The sequence below is a fragment of the Agelaius phoeniceus genome, chromosome 8, assembly GCF_051311805.1.
Source record: "Agelaius phoeniceus isolate bAgePho1 chromosome 8, bAgePho1.hap1, whole genome shotgun sequence".
Classification (NCBI taxonomy): domain Eukaryota; kingdom Metazoa; phylum Chordata; class Aves; order Passeriformes; family Icteridae; genus Agelaius; species Agelaius phoeniceus.
The window spans coordinates 15,485,791-15,513,184 of NC_135272.1; the positions used below are offsets into that span (position 1 = coordinate 15,485,791).

At 36.8% G+C, this 27,394-nt stretch overlaps 1 protein-coding gene across 1 annotated transcript in view; it reads left to right on the forward strand.

Moving 5' to 3' along the window:
* The window catches only part of LOC143694633 (uncharacterized), a 175,470-nt gene that overhangs the window by 15,640 nt on the left and 132,436 nt on the right, over positions 1–27,394 (forward strand). The window contains exon 2 of the mRNA XM_077182075.1: positions 7,020–7,104. Within this exon, the coding sequence (XP_077038190.1) occupies positions 7,020–7,104 (85 nt within the window). The remainder of the gene's footprint in view (positions 1–7,019; positions 7,105–27,394) is intronic.

Here is a 27,394-nt window from a genome sequence, read left to right on the forward strand (position 1 = left end):
AAGAGTTAGATTCTGTGTCTACTGCCAGAAATTATCATATATGTTTTTAGTTTCTTAAAAAATTTGTATCTGTGAGATAGATGCATGGTAACAAATTCTGAGATTGTGCAAATTGGGCCTTTCTGGAAAAAAAAAGATTAGTCATGTGAAATGCAGTTGCTTTACTTTCTTATTGGTACCATCTCTATTAAGCAGAATTTGGCACAGCCAGAGCCACTGTGAAAATGAAAAAAGCATCACAGGTATGGGGTTTTTTAATCCTTTTTTAATTGATATCTTTCACTGCTGAATATTTCAATTTTGTGCTTATCTAATTCTTTATGTTGCTATAAATCTTCCAGATTGTAGCTTTGACAGTGAATAACAGGGTAGGAGCCAACTCCTTAATTCAAGTGCAATTTAATTTTCAAATCCATAAGTAGAGTAGTTGTCAGAGAAAGGTTTGAAAATGAATGTATTTTTCTATAAATAATGCAGTTCTATCTGATAGTGTAATCTCCCACAGTATTAATCTTTAATGATCAACTGTTTCCACATTTCTCTTAACCATAGGTCTACTCAGAATAAAAATGACAAAATAGACAGTTACAAACAGTGTCTGGTATTTCCCAGCCCCCCTTTCTTTTAGTGCCTGACAAATATCTTCCGTCTAGGAAGATACATGGTAGATTTTTTAAAAAAACTAACATCCAAAGCAAACAGTAATCCACTGAAATCAGTACATTGGAATTTAAAAACAATCATTAAATAGCACCTAGCATTGCAGTGTAGATAGAAGTGTCCCTGCATTTGCAGAATTACTGGTTTTGAGAGACTCTAAAGAAACCATTAGGACTTGGTGTTAGGTGTTTTTCCTGTGAATTTATTCAGCCCACTGGAAAGTAATCTCCTGAAGTGATCAGTACTTAGCTCACTTTGCTGATTGAGTCAGCCTTCCAAACACAAACAGAAGAAAATAAAAACCACAGACAGTTTGTAAACCCAACCCAGCCATAAATGAGTCAACACATCCATTAAGATACATTGACTTTCCATCTCTTCACATTTATAGTAAGTGCAGACTGCAAACAGGAAATTGTTAACTTTGTGGGAGGTGACACTAATTATGCACCACACTACCACCCAGGAAGCTGCTTTTGCATACTGCTTACTGAAACTTCCATCTTGGTATTCTTATCATAAAACAAATACAATTTTATTTTGCATGATGTTTGTGCAAATTGCCAACTTCCTAGGAAGAGTACTATTAGTGAATTCAACATGTAATACAGAGTGTGAACTTGGTGAGATTTTATTTCCTTATCTCTGTATAAACTTGATTATCCAAGCCTTTTTCATTTCTAACTGCTTTTAGCTCATGGTTCTAAAACCTTGATTCATGGCAAAAACCTTAGGGCTCTAACTACACAGATATTATTTCAGAACATTCTGTGTGGCCTCTCACACCCCACAACCCTTCCCTGTTCAGTGAGTACACACAGCAAATCCCCCTGCTGCAGAGGCACACGGGGGCCATGGCTTTCCATCCAGCTGGAGTTGGGACCCTCCATACTGGTCATACTGGGGCCAAAATCCAAGCCATGGGTGCGTGACATGCAGCATTAACAGGGCACTCATTGCTCCTGGTAGATAAACAAAAAAAAGTCTGCTGTAGACACTTGTGAGCCTCAGCACTTGACAGGTATTTCTGGTGTCTCTGCACCTCTCCCACCGACAATTAGAGGAGCTCTTTGGTTCATTCCTCACTTTGCAGCCCAGACTTGATCTGAACTGTGCAGGGAAGGCAGGGATTTGTCACCTGCCCTGACACAGCTGCCCCAAACTGAGCTTCAGCCCTAAAGCCTGATGTGGGAACTGAGTCTTGCTGTATGATGTGAAGTAGGATCAGTTCCCTTCTGTTCTAATGAAAGCTGGCTATCCTAGCTGAATGGATAGTGATTAAACACAGCATTCCATGAACTAACAAGTGAAGTGATTTCAAATGGCTTAATTCAAACTGAGAATTATTTAATTCCTAGAAAAATGAGTAATGACTTAGCTGTCTCTATATGCTCAATTACCATCCAAAATTCAGAATAAGATCTTGTTAATGATTTCCTCAAGTCCTTGCTATTTGCATTTAGCAAAGCAGTGAAATGTGAGTTGTAATTTGTGATGAGTAGCACATTACCAAGTTGCTGTGCCTCTGTGCTGCTGCACTGAATCTTCTCTGATGTGAAGGAGAGGAAGAAAAACACAGTAGGGAGAGACAGAAAACTGGGTGATAAACATGAATAATGCAATGAGTTCCCAGTAAAACAACAACAAAAGTAGTAATGATGTTTAATAATTATTGTTAACATGCTAGTAACAAAATATACAGTTCTTACATTTTGTTTTATAGCTCATTATATTCTAATCCAGTATGTTCCGAATAATGAGATGCACCACAAGTGTAACTGGCATAGATTGCACCTTAGGTATACTTGAATTCAGGGTGCTGTTTTCTGGTTTGGAATGTAGTGATTTAAATATAGATAATATTTTTTCCAAGTAGCTGAATTGTTATGGGGAGGAAACATTAAGAGGATGTAGACTTTGTTGAAATATGTCAGGCTTGAAAAGCTAGAGGGGAAAAGTGTCACTTCTTCCTTGAAAGACAAATATGGTTATAACTGTGTGTATTGCATTACAAACCTTGACCCTGTATAAAACTTCTCCTGAAAAAGCTTTTACAGTAACTTTATGTGTGTTTTTGGCTGTGCTGTAAGTAGAAACACTCCAGCTGTCCATAAGCTGTTCTCAGATAATCCATCTGCTACAGGAATATCAAAATCTCCAAATGAGGAAAGGCTCTCAGCTTTCAAATGGGAGGTAACATAACTCTGCTTAACTGCCCTCTATGGATTATCTTTTACACAATGCCCAGTAGTGCAAGGCTTTCAATCAGTGCTTAAATGGGGACATTAATTAGCTCAGAATAGCTACTCATTTCTGGTTGATTATTGTTGTAAATGGTTTATCTTTAGATAAATTATTCATGAATTATTATGGTCATCCTTTCTTTGGCTCTAAGGAATTTATATTATCTGATAAGTGACCAATCTTTTGACTTTTCTTCATTAATCATGGTATAGTGTTTTGTATTCCACCAGCTCATTTCACCTTTACTTGAAGGAGATGCTGACGTATCATAGTAAGTAATCATTGCACAGTAAATCCTTTATACTTAGCTTAAGCACCTTACAGGATCTGTGCCATCTCACCATGACATTTGAGAGAAGGGAGATAATTTTCTTAAAAAGCATCCTTTAAGTGATAGATTTTCTTGTGTTTCTACTATTAGTTCTGTTAGCTTGTACTATCACTTTATATCTAACTAAGGAAAGTGAAGCATGACTGTTTTCTAGTTTTAATGCAATATTCACATCTGTACAGTTAAAATTTGCTTAAATACAAAGTTCTGTTGTGAATCCATCATAGTGTCACACATCATGCAGGGAGTTCAGCCTGCAGGGAGGAAAACTTTGGGGAGTGCTCTGTGGTTTGCAATGACCAGAGCATCAGGATCTGTTAGATAAGTGAAGGCCTAGAAGAATATGTGCAGGAAATTGTGACATTAGGAAAAGGCTGGGGAGGGGAAATCAGATGGGCAACGTTTGAGAAAGTATTCAACATATGAGTGGTGAATTTCTGCTGTTGGGTGTCACTGAACATAAACTGGTCAAGCTCTGCCCTTTTTATATGAACCTGCTTTTATCTTGATTTTTCTGGCTTGGGAGTTAAAAAGGCATAGCCTTACACCAACTGGAATGAGCTGTAGTTTGGGGCAAATGAAGCAATGGTTTGACTCCTAAAGAAAGAAGGAACTGTGCAATAGAGAAGAAATGGCCTCAGACTGTGTGGTAGGTGTGGGCATGGGTTCTTTTGTTATTAATGTTTTTTGACCAGGGATCAGTAGGCTGTTGCATGACACTGCACAAAACACACATTGCTTTGGCTGGACAGGGTAAATACTCTTCAGTGGAAAGAATTCATAAACATCTTGCAAAACACCAGAAAGATGCACAGCATTTTCTTGTAGGTCAAGAAACCAAATGAGATTTGGATCCAGTGGGATGGGATTTCAGTTTTGTTTTGTCGGTTTGCAGGCCAAGTGCAAAGCCAAGCAGTCAGTGGCACAGTCCTGCCTTCAGGTCACTTGCTCAGGGGTGCTCTGGGCTCACTTCCCAAGGGAATTGCCTGTTCTGTGGGGAACACTGCTGCCAGGAACACCAGCTCTGTGTGCACTGCCAGAAGTGCTGAGTGACCCCAGGTGTGTGACCCTTCCAGGATGCAGGGCTCACTGCTGTTCTTGTGCCTGGGGAGGTTTGTTAGAGCTCTGCCCAACGTGCCCACGTGCTGGCTGCCTGCTTAGAGCGCTGTCACCCACGCAGACAGCTCCAGCTTGGATGAGGATAAACAAAATCCATGGCAGGAGAGGGGAGGCACTGTCAGACTAACAGCAGGACTGCAGTGTATTTAGCTTTCGTGTGGAAATCTTGATGTGAGTTCTGTTCCAGTGGATTTTCTTCCCCTGGGAAATGGTATATCCAAAATGTCTTTCACAGCCTTTTGCACAGAAGCTGAAGTAATATTATATGCTTTAAAAGCAACCAGCATATTTGCAATTGTTTCAAACAGAAAACACATTGAGAGCCTGCTAAAATACAACTTTCTGTCCTTTGGGATTTAATTTGCTTAGAAACAAAACATTCCCCTGAAGATAAATAGCAACAGGCATTGATTCTATTAACTGGAACAACGCTTCCAAATTAATTGAAAAAGATTTCCTAAAACCACTGAAACACTTCTATCAATTAAAAATATGTCCCAATTGGAAAGTTTGGTGCTGAATTAGAGTTACAGCACATTGAAAACTTACGGAATTAACTTTTAATTAAGCTATTTCATATCAAACTATTTTAATTAAGCTACTTTATATCAGGCTACTTTATATCAAAGACAAATGCAGCATTACTTCAAAGAGTTCACACTGATCATGAAAATCATTAACACTCAGATGTGCCATATGGTTTGGCAGGAACTGGAATACTCAGACATGGGGACAGCTTGAAGCTCCAGTATTGTGAGTGCATTGGTCCAGAAGGAAAACATGCTGGAGTCTTCAAAGAACATGGGTACTGCCACATGGATCTATTTTGTTTTAATTCTTTGGCAAATCCAGTCCTGAGTCATTTCAAAGAACTTCAAATGTTAAAATAAATGTGCAAGTGGAAGGACAGTTGATTTCTGCTGACCATGTTGGTAAATAAACTATCGAAGTGTACATTATGAATTTTAGATATAATTTCTTGATCTTGGGAAAATCAAGGGTGGAAAAATGAAGGGTAAATAGGTTCTTTGAGAACAGATGATTGTGAGAAAGTTTTATTCACTGACTTCTGTCCTTCTGAATCCCAGGACATTCTTAGATCTTAGTGCAGTGATTGAGCTCAAAATGGTATTTGTACAGTTGAGGACTGTGCCTTGAACATTTTCTCAAATTTAAAGGATTTTGCTCTGTGACTGGAAGATAGTGTTTGACTTCTCAAATGAGGCAATACAGACTCCACCTTAGAATACATTTAAATCCCTGAGAAATGAACACAGTGGAGAGAAAGTTTTATGTAAAGAGAAAGAAATAACCATGTACCTTGAAAAACCTCTAAACATGACTCCTGGACACTCAGCATGAGCACTAAAAGCTGACAAGTGTTGTAAGTGCAACACAAACACCACGGGCAAATCCATTTCCTTTCTTTCTCAGTTCAGATTTCAAGATGCCTCCTGCAGGTTGGCAAGCATGGATTCCTCTGGTTTTGTTATAGACCAGTAATTTTCTCCAGGAGATGTGAGGCTGGGCTGAGAGTGGGTGCCTGCAATGGTTGCAATTATAAATTAAGGATTTCATTCTGCTTTTAGTCAGGGGCACAGTTGAAAATGCAGAGTAGCTTAGAGTGTTTCATTCTCCTGCCTTGAAAATGCTTTCCAGTCTTTCTGTAGTGCAAAGGATAAAACTAGAATTAATTATTCTGAGGAATTCTAATATGGTTTGAGGTTTTTTACTTCCTGAGTATTGAGAGCAACTTCTTTTTTGTGTGCCTTTTTTCCCATGACAAAACTTGGTTTTTTTGGACTATATGATTTGCTGCTACAGCAAAGAAAATTTCTATTTAAAATATAGAAAAATAAGCTGAGAAGATGCAAAATTATGTGATGTGACCAACAGCATTTATCATCTGGCCAGTCATGTGGCAGACCTGTAATTGAGGATAACATGATAGTTGAGGGCTCCCAAATAAAAATAATAGTCCTCAAAATTAAAACTGTTTAAGGTACAGAATTATATTAAGTATTTTATTTTTTTTTAAGCTTGTGCACAGCTTTACATTTGCAGGTCTTACCTGAAGTCTGTAAAGATAAAAGGGCCAACATACAGAGATTAAAAACAATTTCCCAGCTACTTCTGAACTCCCTGGAATTTGGAAGGACTTATGACACACACTGGTCTCAGGAAGTATGGGCAATTCAGATAAGCTTTGAATAATCATCAAACATTTTGCTGCTTAATGCTTATCTTCCATTTCAAACTCTGAAATATTTTAGGCTTATCTGTCACAACAAAAAGGGAAAGAAGTCAAGGTGCTATCATGGTCAAAAAATGGTACAACCATCAATAGTAAGAAGTTTCTCAGTGCTCTGAGACATTTCCTGGTACCTGCACTCTCAGGCTGGGAACTGAAAGTAGGCAGAGGTTTGGGTTGTGTTAATTTAACAAAAGCATTTAAAATATCAGCTCTTATCTCTAGAAGTGTTAGTCAGTGTTGAGAAAAGATAAGATTTCAATTAACTGGAGGTGAAATATTGGTTCAATGTGTTTTCCTCCTTGTTTTTGATTGCTTCTTGTTTTCAGGATAGTAAAACATATTTAATAATCATTATCTGAGTATTAAGCAATTATTTTCAAGTCGTGCTGAACTGACCCTTTTTCCCAACAGCTCTGATTTGACACTTTGTAATCAGGCAGTGTGGCCAAGGAGACCCAGTTTGGCTGAAGCAAGTGCTGTAATACTCAGCTCTCAGGTAAGTTACATTGACGCTATTTCTATGATGCTTCTTTCTTATATATTCTTATAAATTTCTGTTAAAATGAATTTGAAGCATTTTCTTTATTTGTTAGTGTGCTTCTCAGTTGTAGAGAATCTATCCAAATAATATCAAAAACTCTCAGAGCTATTTATCAGCTTTTAAAAAGCAATTCAAACACTGCAGAGATATTTATGATAAAATTATTTTGTGATCAACATTTTGGGGTGGGGATTTGTTTGTTGGGAATTTTTGGGGAGCAAAGGGGATTCAGTTTGGTTTTTCATTGTTTGAGCAAAAAGTTTTACTAAATAACACAACAGGTGTTTGAAACTCCAGTGGTTTACTGGTACTGATACTTTGCAATGAGTCTGCTTACTGCTGAGACCACTTTGCTCACTCCAGTTTTGCTCATGATAATTAGGATGGGTTCAAATTGATCAATAACTTGTGACATTTTTTCACTGTTCCAAGTCATCTTAGAGCATGCTTCCATGATGGCTGTTTTAGCTTGTGTGCAGCAGAATCATGTTTTCCCTAAATCTAAATAAAACCTATTCATCCTCAAAATCAGGAAGAAATATTTAATGTAGATATTTATCCATAAATACATAAATGAAGAACTCATCTGTATGTAATGAGTGCTATGCTAAATATAATGGGTTCAATTTGGCTTATAGAAATAAGCACATTATTAAAAAATGTGCTGTTTTGTTTGCACTTTCTGTGGGAGAGCAGTGGAAATCCCCACGATAAAGACAAACTGCAGTAATATGTGTATGATTACTGACAGGACCAGGGAAGTTACAGCAAAAGGTCAAGGGATGAGCTGCAACATTGCTGTTAATCAATTGCTCCCTCTTGTCCTATAAAAAAGGAGAAAGCCAAAATGTTTTATGTTAAGTTTAAAGAACATAAAGTAAGAACATCTGGAAGTTGAACTTCTTCACCCTTTATTCCCCATATTGTTATTTATACATTATTATTGTTACTATTAGGTTAGTCTTTCCTCTTTCTCAGGTGAAATAAGTAGATTCAACTGCTGCAGTCCTGTAGGTTTTCCAAACCTTCAGTGACATTTGCAGTAGAACCCTCCCAGTTTCTGCAACACTTTTTACATTGTGGAACTTGGCCACTATTCCAAGTTTTTCCTGGCAAGTAAGGACACAGAGTAGATGTTCTGTCTCTTCAATGTGCAGCAAGATTTGTGCTTAACACCTTTTCTGCACTGTCATTGTCAGGTTAGGCTCAGGATTCCCAGAGCTCTCTTTGGCATTGCTTCTTCCCAGTTTCCTTTCCTGTCCCTAAGAAACATGAGCTACTTTTTAAATAATTCTGTATAAAACTCTATATTTAGTGAAAAACAAAGATTATTGTTTTCTATTTGTGCCTGGATTACCATCTAGTAAAGATGGCTTTTTCTCATGATTATTCCACTGCTATTACTACTTTTTGTCTCAATCTTTATGGATCTGCAAATATGACAATAATTTCTTTCTAGTGAGAAAGTCACTCATCAGAGTATTAGTCTGGTTATAATATCCAAACTTGGAGGAACTTCTTAAGTGACACCTAATTAAAAGTAATATCATTCTATAGGGTCCTTGAGGGACTTGTGATATCCTAAAGCAAATGTTTAGTTTGAGATCTGTTTTGTCTCCATTGGTTTGTTGTATATTCAGATTCCATGCCAAGAGATTTGTGTTTACAGAGGGTGATGATGGTGATAGAGGTGTCATTGAGAAAGGTTTTTTGGTATAATGTAAAAGACAGCTACCAAAGACTGCGCAGCTGTTCTTTATTCCAAATTCATTTCATGATTGAGTCCCTCATAAATTTAAACATTTATATCTTGTGTTAGGTGTTATCTGTACATGGTTCTTTCAGAAGAAATCTGTAGCCACTGGCTGCTGTAATTTACTTATTCCTCTCTAGAAAGTAATCAAAAGCTGTCCAGACTTAATGGAACACTTTAATAACTGTAGGGGAAAAAGGTTGAAAAAAAGGAAATCACATGCTAATACTACACATGAACTAATAAAACACTAGCTATAAAATATTTTGGAAATTCATATTTAGTGACTCCTGCATTGTTACAAAAAATATTGAATATAATTTATTTATTGAAATTAAATTTTCTTATTTAATTCCTCTTGAATCTATCCTATTTCCAAAGTTTTGTGAAAATGTGATTATAAACACTGCATATTTATAGTTTTTTATTTAAAATATGAGTAAGTTTGAAGGAAAAAACCTTCCTCTCCATAGTAAAGAGACGGACATTAGCAGTGGTAGGAGGAATGGGAGTTATTGGGCTGGTGGGTATATTCCAAGATCTAAAGGATGGTTTTAACTGACCTATATTATTTACATCAAGAAGATTTCACCTCAGCTCTGTTCCTTTTTTGTTAGCTTTGAGGATTCCTGACAGTTAAATGTAAAGTCTTCCCTGAAAGAGCACCAGTGCTGACCAATAGCCCACAAATGAGGTGCCAGCACCTATTGCACCTGATTTAGTCAGGATATTCCAACTGCCACCTTTTATGAATCTGTGTAACTTCACACACTAACAGTTTATATCAGGTCTTTTTTTGTAGACTAAATAAGTTTTACAGAAATGAATCTCTCTTACTTCCTCACTGTAGGTGAACTCAGACCTCTGTTTTGTCCTCTGAAGTTGGTAATCTATTTACTGTAACTTAATGTATTTACCATAACCAAAAATCCTGTCAGAAGCTGCTTTACTTAGAGCCTAAGTGCTCTAAGGAGCCCTTGAAAACCTGGCAGGGCCCTGGAAAGAGGCAGTGGTGCTTGAACAGCTCCTCTCTGTGCTCCTCCCTGGGCCCCTAGCCTGAGCAGCCCCAGATGGAGTGTGCTGTGTGTTTGGAGGCAGGTACAGGCTCCACCTGCCCAATGTGCAAGCCAGGATCAACACCTGTAGTATGGAGATGCAGTACAGGCACCCCCCATTTACACTCTGCTGTGTCATCTGGCTTTGCTGAGCAGGCACACAGAGCAGAGCTTTGTGTAAAATGGAAATCAGAGTTAGGCTGTCCCAGGGGAAAATGCTGAACTCATGGCTTAGGAAAAGTAAGGTTTGGAGCAGCTCCATGATTTATTAATTGCATGTTATTAACTGTCAGCAAGCCTGATAGCTATAGCAGCCTGCACAAAATGTTACCCAAGACCTACAATTCCATAAATGCTTTATGACCACTCCTCAGATCTTCCAGCCCATGGGCAGGCTTCCTCTCCTGCAGGCACCCCTTTGGCTCCTGGGGAAACAGCTTCTGCCCTTTCACACAGCTCTGTTAGAGGTGGGCCTTTATGCACCTTGTCCCCACCTAAAAGCTGTAAATGCACTAAACCTGCTGGGGACAAAGACACCATGGTCACCTACACACACTCAGGGCTGCTCCTCTGGCTGACAGCGTTGCTGGGGTGACTTCTGTCAGTGCTACCTTCTGCTCTCTTGTCCTCTTCTCACTCCAGTATCCCCCCTGATTTTGCAAATTTTCATGATTTCAACTCTGCTTTTCTACTCAAGTCAAGTTCAGCTTCATTCACTGTGTGAGAAGTTTAAGGAAATAACATGAACTGGACATGTCAAAGCATGGCTCAGTCCCAGAAAATGAAAATGAACCAGTCTGCTGAGCTGTAACTAAGCCTGACTGCCTGGGTGTTCCCTTGTTAGGGGGCAGAGGAGAATGGGGGTGGGCTGACTGGGGAACCAGAAAGCATTAGGAACTTCACCTGGATTTAAATAAGAATGGAATTATTTGCCAAATCATAGTGTCATTCCTCAATGGCAGTCGGTGTCACTCTGGGAAGCAGTCTTCACCAGTATACTCAGAAACAAGAGAAAATCTCTGGAATTGTTCGTTATATTACTCATTTATACTTATTTATGGAGCTTTTGGGGCTCTGCAGTTGAAAAGAGTATTACAATTGCATTGGTAGCATTGATAACATGGGACTGAACTCACAGTGTTTCAGTAAATGGCTGCCTTCTGTAAAAGTCCTGACTCCTGTATGCTCTGGAAATTGAAGGTATTAACTAAAATAGCAAGTTATAAAATAATTGTTTTTGAAGAAAGAAATCCATAAACTTGAATGAGATTGTTTAATTTCCTAAGAATGTAGCTTAATTAAACAAGAGATGTAAGGATTATAGGAAGGGAAACACCAGGAGAAAAGAGAAAAACAGCTGTAATGGAAATGGATTTAATTACCAGTAAAAAGTGTAAGAACATGGCAGATATTTCAAATGTATATTTTGTTGAGTAAAGAAATGACTCAAAAAAATAAAAAGTAAAGTGACAAATATTTTTCTGCAAATGTATTGTTGTAGCAGGTAATTATTGTCAAGTTTCAGCTTGTTCCATACCTGTGATGTGTTTGATAAACAAGTTTCTAAAACAGTCCCAGCAGAGAGGACTGTCAATACCACTGATGTGTGTCTTGTGCTTTTATTACTCTGCAATTCTTTTAGGGGTAACATGAAGAGGCCACAAAACGTAAGCATGCTGAAATAGGCTCTGCTTGTCACTCTTTTCTTTACTATAGAAAGGCATTAGAAAAAGGTTATTAATTTTTGCAGGGTTGGCACGGTTCTTTTGTCCCTGAAACAATTCATTTTAACCTGAGAAGACAGGCTGGTTTGAGCAGCTTCCTAAAACTTTCAATAACTATTATGCTTGCCAGAATTTGATAAATCCAACTGATTTTGTTTCCTTTTGTGAGAAAACTGTGTCAGGCTCTGTGTATTCTTTCTTCTGCATAACTTGAGCCACTGTTTCACACTGTTGATGTTATGAAATTTCTTATTAAAACGTTTCAGAAATGGATTTGCATAATAAAAATTGTAGAGTATGTAATCATAGATAGTACTAGTAGGGCTGTGGCAAATGCAATCTTTTTTTGGCTTTTTGTATTTTCCTTTTTAATGCACAGTGAATTGTTGATCTTTCCTACTTCAGAAGATAAATTTGGGGTTATTCTCTACCTTGTACCTTGATATCTTATTGACTGCAGTACATTATGAATCTTGCTTGGTAGCAGAGTCTGGCACCCAACCAAGAACAAGCTATTCCCTACTCCAGTTCATTGCAGTGTCTGCTTTGGAATCGAGCAAAAGTCCCTTGACAGATGTCCTGACAAAGCAATAATGAAAAGGTCATACCACATTTCCTGCAGCATTTATCTTGGTTTTTTTAGTGGCTGTGTACTGAAAACTAGAGCAAATTACACCTAATTAGGGAAACTAAATTCTGCAATAAAGTGAAGTGTCTTTTATCAAAGTTATTACATGTTGTATTTGAAAATCCTAAAACTCTTAAATAGCATCTTGACAACATTCTTATTCAGATCCAGTCTTAAAACATTTTACCTTTTCTAAAGATCAAGGTCACAAACTCAGCAGTTCTTTTTTTATGGGGCCTTGGGGCCATTTTGAACTATTACTACTGCAGGAATTGTTGATTATGATTGAATACTGAAACAAAAGCACATCATAGACATTCTGAGCAAGTCTTCCCTGACAGCACTGTCAGCATATGGAATCAGAAGTGCCCAATATCTAATGAAAATTATGAAAATACTTGCTTATCTATTATTTCACTTTCCCTTGGTAAGTCATAAATAATTAAAGGCTAATTCTAAAAATACTGCATGTTGGCGCAAATAGACCAATTTTTTTGTTGTTTATTTTATCATAATCTGATTTTAGAAGAAAAAGTAAAACCAATTGATGATGATGAAGAAACTATTCTGTGTCAGTATAGAAAAGTAATTTGGTTAAGTTTGGAACAGACTATTTGGAGAGGCTGCAGAAGTCTTTCATCTGACTTAATTAGTTTTGCTAGACCAATAGGCTGTTAATTATAGTGGCAACAGTGTCATCATTATGTCACCAGTACAATAGATGCTTAATTGTGCAGTTATTACACTGCTTAAAAAAGACTTATTTATTTTCCTTGATGTCAGACCTTTTCTGCATTACCAAAAGCAACAGTAAACTTTGTTACATTCCAGCTTGCTCCATATTTTAAAATTCTTAGAAAATCAAGCAGGAGTAACAAGTCACTAAGATTGTTTCCATCACATTTTCTTGTAAATGGGAAACATAGATTATGATTAGTATGATTTGGGGAGAACCTACTCACAATAAATCTTATTTTACTTCTGCTTTGTGTAAAAAGTGGAGGAGAGTCAGAATAGAGTGTTCCAATTAAACAGATGCAAATGCTGGGTCAAAAATATTTTTTTGTAATTAAATAATTTTTAAGTAATGGTAATTGTTCCACTAAATGCTTTCATTTTTCTTTCTCTCTGTTTTTTCTAATCTGGTGATTAATGTGTGATGTACTCAGGTCGATGAGCAATCGAAGTCTTTCCTGTAATCAGGTACCTTTTTTTCACAAAATCCAATCAAAATACACAGACTGAAGGAACCAAAAGACCTTTCAATCCAACTTTGTCAATGTCCCTCATAAAAATTATTTGTATATTCATTTATGCTCTATACTTGACATAATATACACTTAAACATGATCCACTTATATCCTGTGAGAATCTTTTCATTATTGAAAAATAATAAACCTTTCCAACACTGGAGATGACACAGCATCAGGACTGATGAGCTTGCTTTCCATTAACAGACATGAGGGAGTGTAATAATTGAAATAGAGCCAAAGCTGGTGAAATGAAGAAACAAATGCAGCTTTGATACAGTCTCTTAATTTCTCTTATTATTCTTGATAAGAAGCATATATTTGGTTTATTTAAAAAGTGCATTTATTGTTATGTTCTTATAATCTGAAACACGGAATTAAATTGTAAATAATTTATATTTGTTTAATTTTTATTCCAAGAAGATGCTATGGATTTTAGGACTGAATGTTTCAAAGAGGGTGAAGCTTATGTTCACATCTGCTTTTGTGGGTTTGGTTTACTGCCTTGACTTTATTTCCCCAAGTTTTTGGTCACACTGTGGTTCCATCTTTGAGCTAAATACTGAGATGTCCTGTTGGGGGCAGGGGAGAAAGGCTGATCTGGAGAGCAAGAGCTGCCAAGAAATGGTGTGAAAGGAACTCTGAGTGACTGAAACAAGCAAAACTGTCTGAGGGCATCTGCAGAAACTGCAGTGCTGCTGGAGGTGGGGATGGTGATGGTGACCATCATCCAGACTGAAGAGCAGCCAGGGAATTACAAAAAAAACCAAAGTACAAGTACCTTGAGAAGAAATACCAAAGATATTGTGGGGTACCTGCCTTGTGGGAGAGGGAAAAAAAGTAATTCTAAAGAAATTCTTCTCCCTCAGACATCACTGATTTGACTTGCTTTTTCTGGAAAGTCATAATTTTCATCAGTGTAACTTCTACATAGAGGAAGAAGTATGAGGGTTATAAAATGAATGAAGATACAATAGATATTATAATCATGACTTAAGAAAGAAATTATAAATAAGAGGGGAAGTAGAAATAGTTGTATTTATTTTTTTTCCCTGACATAGCAAACTAGGGACTAGATTCTTAGTAAAGAAATTGTTTAATGCAGACTCATTTTGTACAGTTGAGGGTGTAGCCTCATCTACCTCTGTGCTGTTCTGAAACAGGCTCCTGAAATTCTTCCAGTTCTCAAATTACAGGAGCTGTGCTCTACTGAGTTATAAACAATTGAAGAAACAAATCATGTAATGGTATGGAGGCCTATTACACATCAAGAAGAATTTCAAAAGCAAATCATGGCACCAAGGTAATAAGAATTAGGATTTTACGTGCTGCGAGTGTTGAACTACAATTATCTTAGCCAAGAAAAAGTAATTATTCAAAATAAAACACAATTTGCTGTCAATGCAGACTGCTCAGAATATATGGGGTGTAAGTCTGTCTTCTCTGATGTAAAATAGTTTGGCTCAAAGGCTGAGTTTTGAGAATCATTGTGACCTTTTCATGTCCTTCAGTTATCAGTCTGTTAGCATGGATAATTTTTCAGGCACTTGAAAAATGAGTCTGCAGAGAGAGAAACTGGTTTTACTCTAAGCCTCTCTACTATCAACACTCATGTTTTTTTCTCTCATGCAATTTTGTTTGGTTGTTTGTTTTTTGGTTGGGTTTTCCTGTGTGTTATGCCCTGTCAGTTAGGGGTCAGTGACCTTAGACAACCCCATGTTTGAATGTTCCTGGTGGACACTAATATAGAGCTACAACTGCAGGTACTGGGCACTAAAAATTCTCCTTGGGAACTTGAATGGAGCTGTCAGAGTGCTGTGAATTTGTCCTTTTTAGAACAGCAACAGCAAAACTCTGTACAGAGCACAAATAATTTCTCTATTGCTAGGTGTGGTATTGTCAATAGAAGCAGTGATTCCCTGGATTTGTGCTGGACCAGAACACCTCAGTATGAGATGAGGGGCTTCTGTCAACTTGGGGTCTCCAGAAGTGTGAGGTGCAATGTGCCCAGACATTGCCAGGGAGTACTTGTACAAATTCCTGTCCAGTCAAAACCCCAGTGAATCTAACTCAAATGTTAGCTCACCTGAGCTCCCTGCCAGCTGCAGGGGTACCCTTTACCTTGATTTTTTTTTTAGGCATGACATAAGAGATTACCACCAGAAGAATAAAGGGTAATTCAAGTGGTTCTCAGAATCCTTAGGGAGACTAGGCATCCACTAAGTCAGGCAAAAATATAAGGGAGTGTATTGAAATTGTGCCTTAAGATTATCAAATCAGCTTGCTAGGTTCATCATCAAGGCACCAAGAGTTTCTGTTCTTCCCCAGTGAATTTCCTATTGGGAGTGCATGGAATTTCCATCAGGTACTTCATCATATCCTCCAGACACTGAATGTCAGGATGCTGTTGTGGTGCTACTCCATGACAGCAGGTAACAGAAAGAGCATTTCTGACGTGGCATTCTCATGACATGTAATTTGATAAAGAGTTCATTAAAAATTTTCACTTTTGTTACATAATGTAATTTCATTTTAGTTATATAATGCATTTCAAAAGTTGGTGCATTCTCTGTATTTCCATGCTCTAATAAATTCATCCTCTACAGTTTTTAAAATACAAGAAAAAACTGATTTCACTGCTGAAACACAGCTACTGGCTTGGCATTTTCCTCAATACTAATGTGGTCTGACTGTTCTGTTAATAGAATTTAAGAGCAAACAAGCATGTTAAAGCTACCTAAACTTATCACCAAATATCCTAATCTGTTTAATTAAACTTATCCTTGGATTGTGCATATTTCTTCAGCTGCAACGAACACAAATCCTATGATTGAACTAAATAATCCCTTTGTTGTTTTATGATTTGGGTATCCTACTCATGAATATCAGTGGCATGATTAATATAAATATTATTTTAACAGAAATAAACTTCTAAAGAAGAATTCACAATATAAGAACTTAGTCTGGACAGGTTTGGGGTTTTTTTTAAATGATACTTTAGTGGCTTTTTTATTGTTCATATATTTAAAAATGAATGATTAAAACTGAAAGCACCTGTGATGACTACAAGAAAAAAAACCCCAAATTTGTAAGGTGATACTTGTTTTTTTGCCTAATGAGAAAAAAGCTGTATAGAATAAATTTACTACTTAGAGTTAGTGTTACACCATCTAGAACAATATTCTAGGGCAGCAGTTGCAGTACTTCATCAGAGAACAGGGAACTCTTGGGGGCATATGCACAGATCATGAAACTTATGAAATGTTGATGTTCCCACAGCCACAGTGAATTGGAGTTGGGGCTCAGCCCAGCTGCCAAGCTTGTTTTAATATTCACTGAACACAGAAACAGCTTTAGTTTCAAAGCCAAAGAGGAATAAATTGTTCATACTGTAGCTGTCACTGTGAGTGGTGTCTCCAAGCAGAGCAGCCTCTCATTAAGGGGAATATCTGTGAGAGCTTACACTACATTTACAGTAATGGATACAGCAGTTCCATTCCATCTCTGTGGAAATGTGTGGGCATTGAGTATCTTGGATCTTTTGCAGTGATTTAAGCACAGCTGTGCTGACAGCAGAAAACGGTTAGTGATGAAGTCTGGAAGGGATTAAGGCTTATTATTACTAATCTAATCTATTTTAATGGAACTCAGATTGACTGTTGTATTGTTAGAACCTTTTCATCTGTTAATATATGGAAGGAGGAGTACAGATCAGTCTTCCTGTTCAGAAATTATAAGTGATCCAAACAGTTTCAAATGGGTCTTTCCTCCCTTCCTTCATCATGTGAATGGATTCTGGGTACCTGAATGGGTGAAAAATGCACAGCACCCTTGCCTCATTCTAATGCTTCCTACCAGAATATTAATGGGCAGTGCTGATTGGTGACTTACCCTTTTTTCATGTCATATGACAATTTATGGTGTTGTCTCAAAGCAGACTTCAGCAAAAAGAGCTCTTTGCTTTCTCAGATGTTCTCAGGTCTATCAGGCCATGGTGCTAATTGGATTTCAAACGTGCTGGATTGCAGTGGAACCCCTGTGGAAGAACACCACATGAATTCTTAATAATCTGCAGGTTATACTGAATACTGATTAAATTATTAAGATAAATATAACTATATTCCATCTTAGTGTTCAGGGCAGCTGTGTGAGTAGAAAAGCAGGCATTTCCTTGATACAGGAGAACTTGTAAAATCACAAAGCAGCACCTGTAAGGAAGGAGACAGATCTGCTAGGCAGCTGTGGGGGGAATGAAAAAGTGCAGGCATGCCACTGGTATATTGTGTGTGTGTCAGTAGGTAATAGAATGAGTTATGGAATATCATGCTAAAATGTAAAAATGCCATCCCTAAAAAATTTTCAAGACCACAGAGCTTGTCTTATCATTTATTTGAACATTGCAAGTACACTATTCCTGCAGGGTACATAGAATAAAATGAGAAAAAGGACAATTAGTCTTTCCTGGTTTTTGAATTATGTTGCTATAATTAAGTGAATTTTTTTCAGGATATTTGTGGAGGAAAAGAATGGCAGCTCCTTGGTGAGCAAGTCAGGGCAATAGGTGGAGCAGAGGAAATATAGTCAGTGATAGAGTCAGCATTGTGTGGGACTGAGGGGGTGGCATTTTGGCTGTGCTGAAAAGCTTGGAGAATTCCCATTCATTTATTTCATTGTTGGTGTTTGTTTCATGAACCAAAGCTCCCTGGTGTAACTGAGGAGGAAGGGCAGTAGAAGGCTTCTCAGTGGCTGAAACCCCACTCTGCTGACACCTTGTCCTTCCTCAAGCAAGTGTGACCAAAAAAATAGTAAAAGCATTTTCACTGAAAAAAAATGTCAGTGAAGCTGTAAAAATATTATCTTGCTGTTAGAATATTTTCTCCTTAATCTATAAATTTTCTTATAGAGAGAATTAATAGATTAATGTTTAAATAATTAATGTTCTTTTTTCCCTATAGACCACAAAGCAACTTAATGTCCAAGGAAACACTAACCTCTATTTAATTTTTTTAAATTCTTTTTGAAGAAAATTTATTTTTAATGCTTGCCTTAGATCTGGTTCAAAGCTGTGAAATACCAGCAACTCAAACATATATCTGGAATCTTTGAATCACCCATAAGAGAACTTCCTACCTCTCCCCAAAGGCCAGAAGTTCAGCTTTCCTTATTACTATGGAAAGATTGTTAGTGATTCTTATTGAGGACTTAACTATTCAATATTGAAATAACTTCACTACTGGATTTATTGGGATAAACTTGTAGTGTTAACAGGAGCCAGTGTTATGCACATTCATCTACTGCATAGATAAAAATGAGTAACGTAGTGCTGTGTTTTGTGATGTTCAGTTAAACATAATACAGTTTAAAAACACCCACAGAAACTCAGAATTGTTATAGCTCCATAGGCATTTAAATTTATAGTCTGTTTTACATAGATAACCTATTTATTGGTGGAAGGGGTGTAATTGTATAGCATATATGCTGTATATAATTAGAATTTTCCAGAGCTTTAGGATTTTTTTCCTAGATGATTTTGAGAGGACAAAACTTTTCAGCAAGTTTTATCCTCTGAAAGTTTAGGAATTTTTTTCTAACTTTTTTGGAAATCTTGACCCAAATGTATGGAGGTATTTTCTACCTTACTATTGTATATAGTAACAAAGTAGCAGCAACCTAGAGCACCAGATAAAGTAGGAATGTTCTTAATCATGAAGATGTATTGATGATTTTGCTTTTGTCTGGATTTGCTCTTAGTCTGCTTTATCATACCTGGCAATTCCTATTGCTTAGGTTGTAATATTTAAAAGAAACTCTCTTTAAAAAAAAAAAGGTAAAAATAAATTCAACTTTTTAATGATAAGTTTATATAAATGACAAGTTCAAAAAAGAGCCTGATGTGTTTGGATACATCCACTACTCAAGGCTAGCATTGTGTTCTCTGCAAATCTCATAATATGCAGCTCATGAGTGTAATTAACATATTCATCTATATGCAGATATCCATCTAAATGCCAACGTGTTTTTATACAGCAATTCCCTTTCTACTCTCAAATTGGTATTGGGGAAAAAATGTGAAAAAAACTTGAAGTCAGAATGGGAGGCATTGAGACTCATGAATAACACTTTTTCTGACTGTTCTTAGTAGATGCACTTTCAGTTGTCTCAGTTTTCAGGATGCTCTGAAGAAAAAAATGCAGATTTAAAAAAAGAAAGAAATTGTGATTGGAATTTTTTTGTCAAGTCTTCAAACAAAAACCACACTTCTCTCAGATATTAGTAGATTTATTTTTGTGTTTGAATAAGGCATTGCTGTTAGTTGTTACCTCAACCATTCTGTGATTCTGCAATATCTCTAAATACCCTTTAAAAGTGTTTCACCATGTAAGTGAAACCTGGAAATCTATCTCCAGCCTTGTACTGTAAGGGCAAGTGGGGAGCAAAATTAATCAGAGAATGTAATTGGGTTATGCTCATTTCTTAAATAAAATACGAAGTTATCTGCTGCTTTCCTTAGAGCTCGTTCTGAAAAGTGGCATCAAGGAACTGCACGTAACCTTTTTGGGAAGCAGATTGGGAATGTCTGCCAAATCTGTGTGGTCCAGTTAATTCCAGTGGAAACTGCACCTCTCAGGAATGTATTCCTGGCCATGGAACCTGGCATAGCTGATAATACTTCAGCCTTTTACAAACAAACCAACTGCAGGAGAGTTATATCACTCTGCTTTGATTTTCTCGAACATAAGCAAGAGAGAGCAGAGCATCAACAATCAATGAGAAACTGGGACTAAAAGCTTTTGCATTTTGGTGTTTACCAGCATACAAAAGTTCTGTCATGGGAGGTGACACAAAGAACTGGTGAAGAAAATGAAGATTATGTAAGAGAATTGGTTGTCCTAGTTCCTGAACAAACACCTTTTCTCTCAGAAAATTGATGATCACAGTGAGCCAGGAGTGTTTCCCAGGGTTACCCCTTTCCTCTATGTGGGCTATTCAGAATCAACTTAGTACTGAACTCGGTGTACTACTTTTGGGGTTTCTTGGCTGGTTGCTTCATTATTTTTTCCTCATTTTTACTACACTGAGTCTGAAATGCAGTATTTTGTTCCATCTCAGTATTTTCCTAAAGCATTTAGTGGATAATATCAAAGAATAAGTAAGTTTGAGCTGCTCAGAGAGCTAATCATTAGCTGCTCCAGAGAGTTCCCAAATGGAAAAGAAATTTGCATTAGAAAGAGAAGATCCAATCATAAAAGTTATGTAATCCAATTATAAACACTGTGATTCTGGAGTTCATGGACTGTTTGCCTTATTTACTAATGAGCCTAATTAAAAAGATCCCTGAAGCCAAAAATAATGGCGATGACAACTGTTAAACACCACAGAGTTGCCAAGAAGAAGTGTGAAGCTCTACTTCAAGTCTTCAGTTCTGGAAATAGTCCTGACTTTTAGGATCTAGTATTTCAGAAGGAGAGTAATTGTACAATTATGCATCCAGTCTTTATTTCCAAAAGTTTGGAGTTACTGTGATTCAAGGCAAATTACAGCAATTTTTTGCTGTCTTGATTTAACCAAATCAATTGGGTGACTTCAAAACTTTGTGACTCTTGACTGTTTAGCCCTTTATGATTATTAGTTCTTCAGCATAATTATATACCTTGGATTTTTCAATAATAATTTTTCACTGTTTTTGACCAGCAGTTCAAGCACAGCTAGAATTTTTACTATTAAGATCAGGGGATATTACCTTTATTAACTCAGTTAAGGGCAATTTTCATCATTAAACAGTTATTTTTTTCCCAGTCTTTTACAGAGAAAAGATTTTAACTCTCTCTCCCTCTCTCTGATGTGTAGATTTGTCTATCTGACCCACAGACTGGATAATCTGGGGTCTTACACTCTTAATTCCAGAGAATAAGCAAATTGTCGGAGTCAGAACTAAGATCACTCTGTGGAATATCAACAAATAAGTTATAGCTGAGTTGCTTAATGACCCTAAGTATAATTACTAAATGTTTGACAACTAGGGATGCAGGTTCATTTCTAGTGTTATGAATCCTATGAATTCCTAAATGTTAGGACTAAAAAATAGTTATCAATAGTTTAGAAACTGCCTTAGGCAGGGCTGGATATAGCCTTGGGCAAAGAAAGAGAATATTATCTCCAAAGAGTCTGTTGTAATAAAAAAAGAATAGTAGATGGTTTTATCTGACTCTGCTCATTTTATTCTGTCACTGTATCTCAAGAAGCTGTGGGGCCTGCAGTCTCACTAATTTAAGATTTTTATCTATTCCTACCAAATCTTATCATGGAGTAGGACTGAAAAAACGTATGTGGTAAATGTTGTTCTGATTGAATGGATGTGTTAAACAGCTGATATGTTTAACTTGTCATTCCAAATAAATTTAGGGTTAAAGGAATGAGCTAAAAAAACCAGAAGTGTATAATGATGTGCGTATGACAGTCAATGCACCATCAAATTATTGAGAGCAAACATTTCAAGATACTCTTGCTTATTTGATTTTATTAAATTTTATTTTCTTTTTAAATTTTATTTTATTAATATTTTATTATTTTCCTTTAAATTGCCATGGATTCAGTTTGGTAAATTGATTTGTATGATTTTTGGGTCTGCAGGATCTATGATCAAACTCTGGTCTGATGGACAAATCATCCTGAAGCCTGCATTATGAAACAAGACTGAATACTGGGCTCATGACTTACTCTGACATGGCAGTGCTGCTCTTTTTTTAGTGACCTGCCATTCAATCCAGAATATCACTGAGAGAATAAAAGCACTTCATTTCACTGTGCTAAATGCAATCAGATTTTTTACTTTATTGCTCTCTACTGAGAAATTAGAACACAGTTCTACAGAATCAACCAGAGAGTTGCTAAATTCTGAAATGTATATTATTTCCTCTGAATATATATTTCAACTCTGTTTTCTATAAAGGATTAGAGCAAGTTGGATGATTTTCATACAATGATTGCAGCATTGTCCCAATGCACATGCTTAGAGAAACCTTACAGTTTATTAATCTGTTATAGAAATGTTTGTATAAAACTTGTTTCCTCCTGAAAATGCTGCCAGAGCAAGAAAAAAGTGAATCCTCTTAGGAAACAATGTGCATTTGAATGAATTTCACAGGAAAACTGAGTGCCAACAGAGATATAATTGTATAACCAAGTGGCAGAGGTAATATACTTTTTAAAAGATATATTCAAATTGCCACACTCTGCACTTGGGGGATTTCTGCAAGCTGTCTTCAGAAAAGCTCTGGCAGTGGCACACACTTTTAGAACTGGGGATGTTTGCCATTTATTACAAGCTGTAATATGAAGACAAAACTTGTGTAGCAGAAACTTTGAATGAAGTTACACTTCTTGAGTGGCATTCCATTAAGATGCTCCGGAGGCAGAGCTCAGTATTTGGTGTTCAGCCTTCAGGAGCCAGCTGGGTCTGCTCTTGGCACAGTGCAGTGGCTTTCCTTGGACCAGAGCATTTGCAGGTTCCAGAGCAAACCCTGCTGGTGGCTCTGTGCCACTCAGAACCCATGGGGGCAAATCTCTCATCTCAGAGCTCTGAGGCTCTAATGATGTTGATCAATGCTGTAAACCCTCTGTGTCTGAAGGATACAAAGTTCCTGAGATGAACCTCAAGCTTTTATACCCAGAATGGAATGAGCCTGCTGAGTGCTCATACAATATAGAGCTCCAGAGTGAAATGCATCTTAGAGGCATTATAAATCAATTTGGGTAATGGAAAACAAACTACAGGCAGCTGCTATTTGGAATTTATGTCTTTTTGTTCTTTTTGTTGCTGTCTCTACAAACATAATGGGAAAGTCAGAAAAACACATTATGTCAGGAAAATAACACTGAGGGCCTGCAGGGCAGTCATAAAGGTGTTTAAATAACCATCTCAAGTGTTTGTGATTAGTAGAAATAAGTAGAAAAATAGATTGTTCTTAGCCTATGAATGCACTTAAATCAAACAGAACTTCAATCAATCAATATGGCCATTAGTCTTCTGATCCTAATATTAGTCATTAATATCAGTGAATTGGAAAACTGATGACATACCCTAATTCTGGCTTTAGACTGTGATAGATTCTTTGCCTTTTACTTATGGGCTCAACCATCAGTCTGAAACCTGTGACCCAACAGAATTTTCTTCAGAATTTACAATACTCTAACATTATGTATGCTTTGTTGTGTTATTTTTTAAGCATTTTCTGGATGCAAGCACTTAATACAAATAGCACCTGCTGCAGGAGGGTTTTTAATTCCAGGATTAAGTTCTAAATCCTACTTATTCCAAGAAAAAGGTAGAGCACACAGATACTAACTAAGTAAATAAGGGAGTAGGAAAGAGGAAAAAACATTTTCACAAAACTTCAGTTGTGAAAGGTACATGTGAATAGACTTCATCACGTGTGTACTTCTGCTACAGGCTGTTCTGGAATGACTGAATTTAACTGTGCATTGAAACAAGCACAGTGAAGAAAAATCATCACCTTGATAGGAATGATTGATCAAATAGTTCCCAAATAGATGTTTTGTTGTACTTTATAGTGGATTTTACAGTTCATGATGGGCATGATATATCAAAAGAGAGAGTCAGATCAGAGAGATAAGGTGACTCTTTGAGCAGTACCACAGAGCCTCTGTGGGATTCAAACGTAAAATCCAATTCCAGAGAGAATCACATCAGGTCTGTAGTCTCTCCAATGCAATGATGGCAAGGGAGAAAGAACATGAAACACAAAAGATTAAGGAGACTGAAAAGTAGAGTAATAATGGGAAGCTTCGACTAACTTCATAAATTTTGAATAAATGTCATATCAGGACAGAATGCTTGCTTCTGGCATATCTAGAATTTGAGTCAGTCCTTTTCAGAGAAATAAGTCAGGAAATCTTCAAAAGTAGATGTAGCACTCTATTATTTAGATCTGACTCAAGATGTACTAGAGATCATAATGGACTTACATTTAACTTCTCTATGTAAGAATGGCAGCCAGGAAATTTCATTCCTAAAGCATTTTCAAGCGGAGAAACTGCTTAAAGGAAAATGGGAAGAAAGAGATAAAAGGTTAACCTGGTTAACCAGGTTGATGATTCTATATGTCAAAGAGCTGGTTTAGACTAATGTATCTGACATTATATTGGAGTTAATGTGTACCACAATTAAACAAAAAGTGCTACAGGGGTGACAGGCCAGCAAAATTCATCCAGCACCTTAAGGAGGAGGATTTTAAGGCCAAGCTTAGAGAGTGAAAAGAATTTGTAGAAAATATGAACAGAAAGTTGCATTAAGTCCATCAGGTTCAAAACAGTTCAATTAAACAGATTAATTGAACATTAATTTTGAGGTTGAAGATGTTAAAGTCATAGCATTTTATGACAGCAAGTGCTGTAAACAGCAGGAGCTCTGCCTGAGATTTGTGGTGCACACAAACACACACAAGTTAAATGTGTAGCATATGTAATGTAGTAACCTGTGTTACCTGACAGATATAATTTGTTATATATTGTGTGTTACATGTTAGCTACATAATATATTGCAATTATGTTATAAATATGCTGTACATAACTATATATAGCATGTTACAGCTATATGAAGCATATAAATATATCTGACAGATCCACTGCATATAATTCTATCTTGTACATTCTAAATTATGTCTCACAATGCTCATGATAGAAGCCTGTGGCAAGTGCAGACAGTGTCTGTGCTTAGTATTGGTTGAACTGTTCTGACCCACCAAGGGCTTTCCAGCTTGGAATCTCTTCTATACCTTTTTTATATTAGTAACTTCTTATTTATGTGAGTGGAGAATCAAATGCTTTATAAGGGAATTGAGAGATTCCATTTCTAGAGGATAACCTGAATTTTTTAATTCTTTGTCATAGAATTCTGTATCTCAAGCTAAAGAAAATTCTATTTTATCCTGTGTATCACCCCATATTTGCTTTATAGGCATCTTCCCATTCTCTCTGTGCCATATAAACATATGGAGTGCAAATAGAACTCAGAGGAACAGGTATGTACAGTAATGGGGAGACAATATTTACAGTCATGGGAGGGGTTGCTTGGAACTTCTCCAGAAACTGCTACAGTCTTCAGTCATTATTTTTAAAAAACCCAATTATTGCTGCATAGTTTTGTTCCTTTTCAACACCACTAAAATCAGCTTTTTTAATGTATTACTAAGATTTTGCCGTCAATGGCAACCAATACAATTGTTTGAAAAGAGGTGAGCTGAAGGAGAATGAGAATGAAGAAAAATAAGAATTTTTATCTCAGAGAATGATTTGTGAGAAAACATTAAGAAGATAAATGCATGCAATCGGAATAAGTGATGTCTGAGAAAGAGCAACAAGCTGAGGGCAAGGGTGAACACTTGGATAAGATGAAATATATTCACAAGAAATCTAATGGCATAATAGAGTGGTGGCAGGTTGTGGAATTTTAGTCTGGCTCTTATTGTATTTCTTTGCACACCTCTTTGATGGAATAAAAAATGATGGCTTGATTTAGCAATCTCAGTGAGTTGAAGCTGGCAAAGGAATGACCTGCTTTTGTTGGCAGCTGAGTTTAGAATGAGTTGTCTAAGTAGTTCCAGAACCTTGGGGATTTTTTAATTTTTACTGCCATATTTCTTCCCAGATGTTAAAAACTCCCAACCTGTTATATATTCTTCCCTATGAGGAAAGTAGTTTTAAAAATAATTGGCTCACTAAAAATAAGTTTGAAGAATTTGAAAATATTAGTATTTCATTTTAAGATGTCAGTTTTAATTTTTAGAAAGATCTGTAAAATTTCTGGTTCATATTCCTTTAGACTGAAGATGGATGGCCACAGGAGACAGTGATAATAGCTCAACTTGGCTTTTTCAGAAAGTAAAATACCAGTTGATTTTTATACCCTGTTTCTTGTATAAGCCTGATAAGCCCAAAAAATGTGAAACTATTTGATAAAAAAAAAAAATCTGAATATTGAATATTTTATAGCATGTCCAGAGGAGGCCACAAAGATGCTCAAAGGTCTGGAGCTCCAGACAGGCTGGGGCTTTTCAGCCTGAGGAAGAGAAGGCTCTGGGGAGACCTCAATTACTTCATTTCTTCCAGTACTTGAAGGGGAAAGTGATTTCTGATATGGGCAGGCAGTGACAGACAAGGCAGAATGGTTTCAAATCAAAAACTGAAAGATTAGATTAGATTAGATTAGATTAGATTAGATTAGATTAGATTAGATTAGATTAGATTCTGGGAAGTTGTTAACTCGGAGTGTAGTGAGGTTCTGGCGCAGGTTGCCCAGAGAAGCTGTGGCTGCCCCATCCCTGGAGGTGTTGAAGGCCAGGTTGGATGGGGCTCTGAGCTGCCTGGGCTGGTGGAAGGTGTGCCTGTCCAAGGAGGAAGGATCTGTTGGAATGAGATGATCCTTAAGGTCCCTTCCAACACAGGCCTTTCCATGATCTGTGCACTGAGAATTGTGAGAAAATGAAAAATTGACTTTTAATCCTGGAAGTAACAAGAAGAGAAACTTGCCCAGGATTTCTGTATATACATGGGGTTTTGTGATTAAAATCAAAAGGGAACAAAAAAATTTCTTTGGAATATTTGCCTTCCATTTTTCAGTGAGATTGAGAGCTATTATCTAGAAAATCTCTCTCCTCAAATGCTTTTGTCTGTAGTCAATTTACTTTCATTTAATTATGCTTAGACACATCCTCATAAGGCCATTGTAAAGTTGAAGTCACTGTTTGCATCTGTGGAGTGATACCTGGATGGCAATTAACATGGGTATGCAAATAATGATGATGATGATGATGATT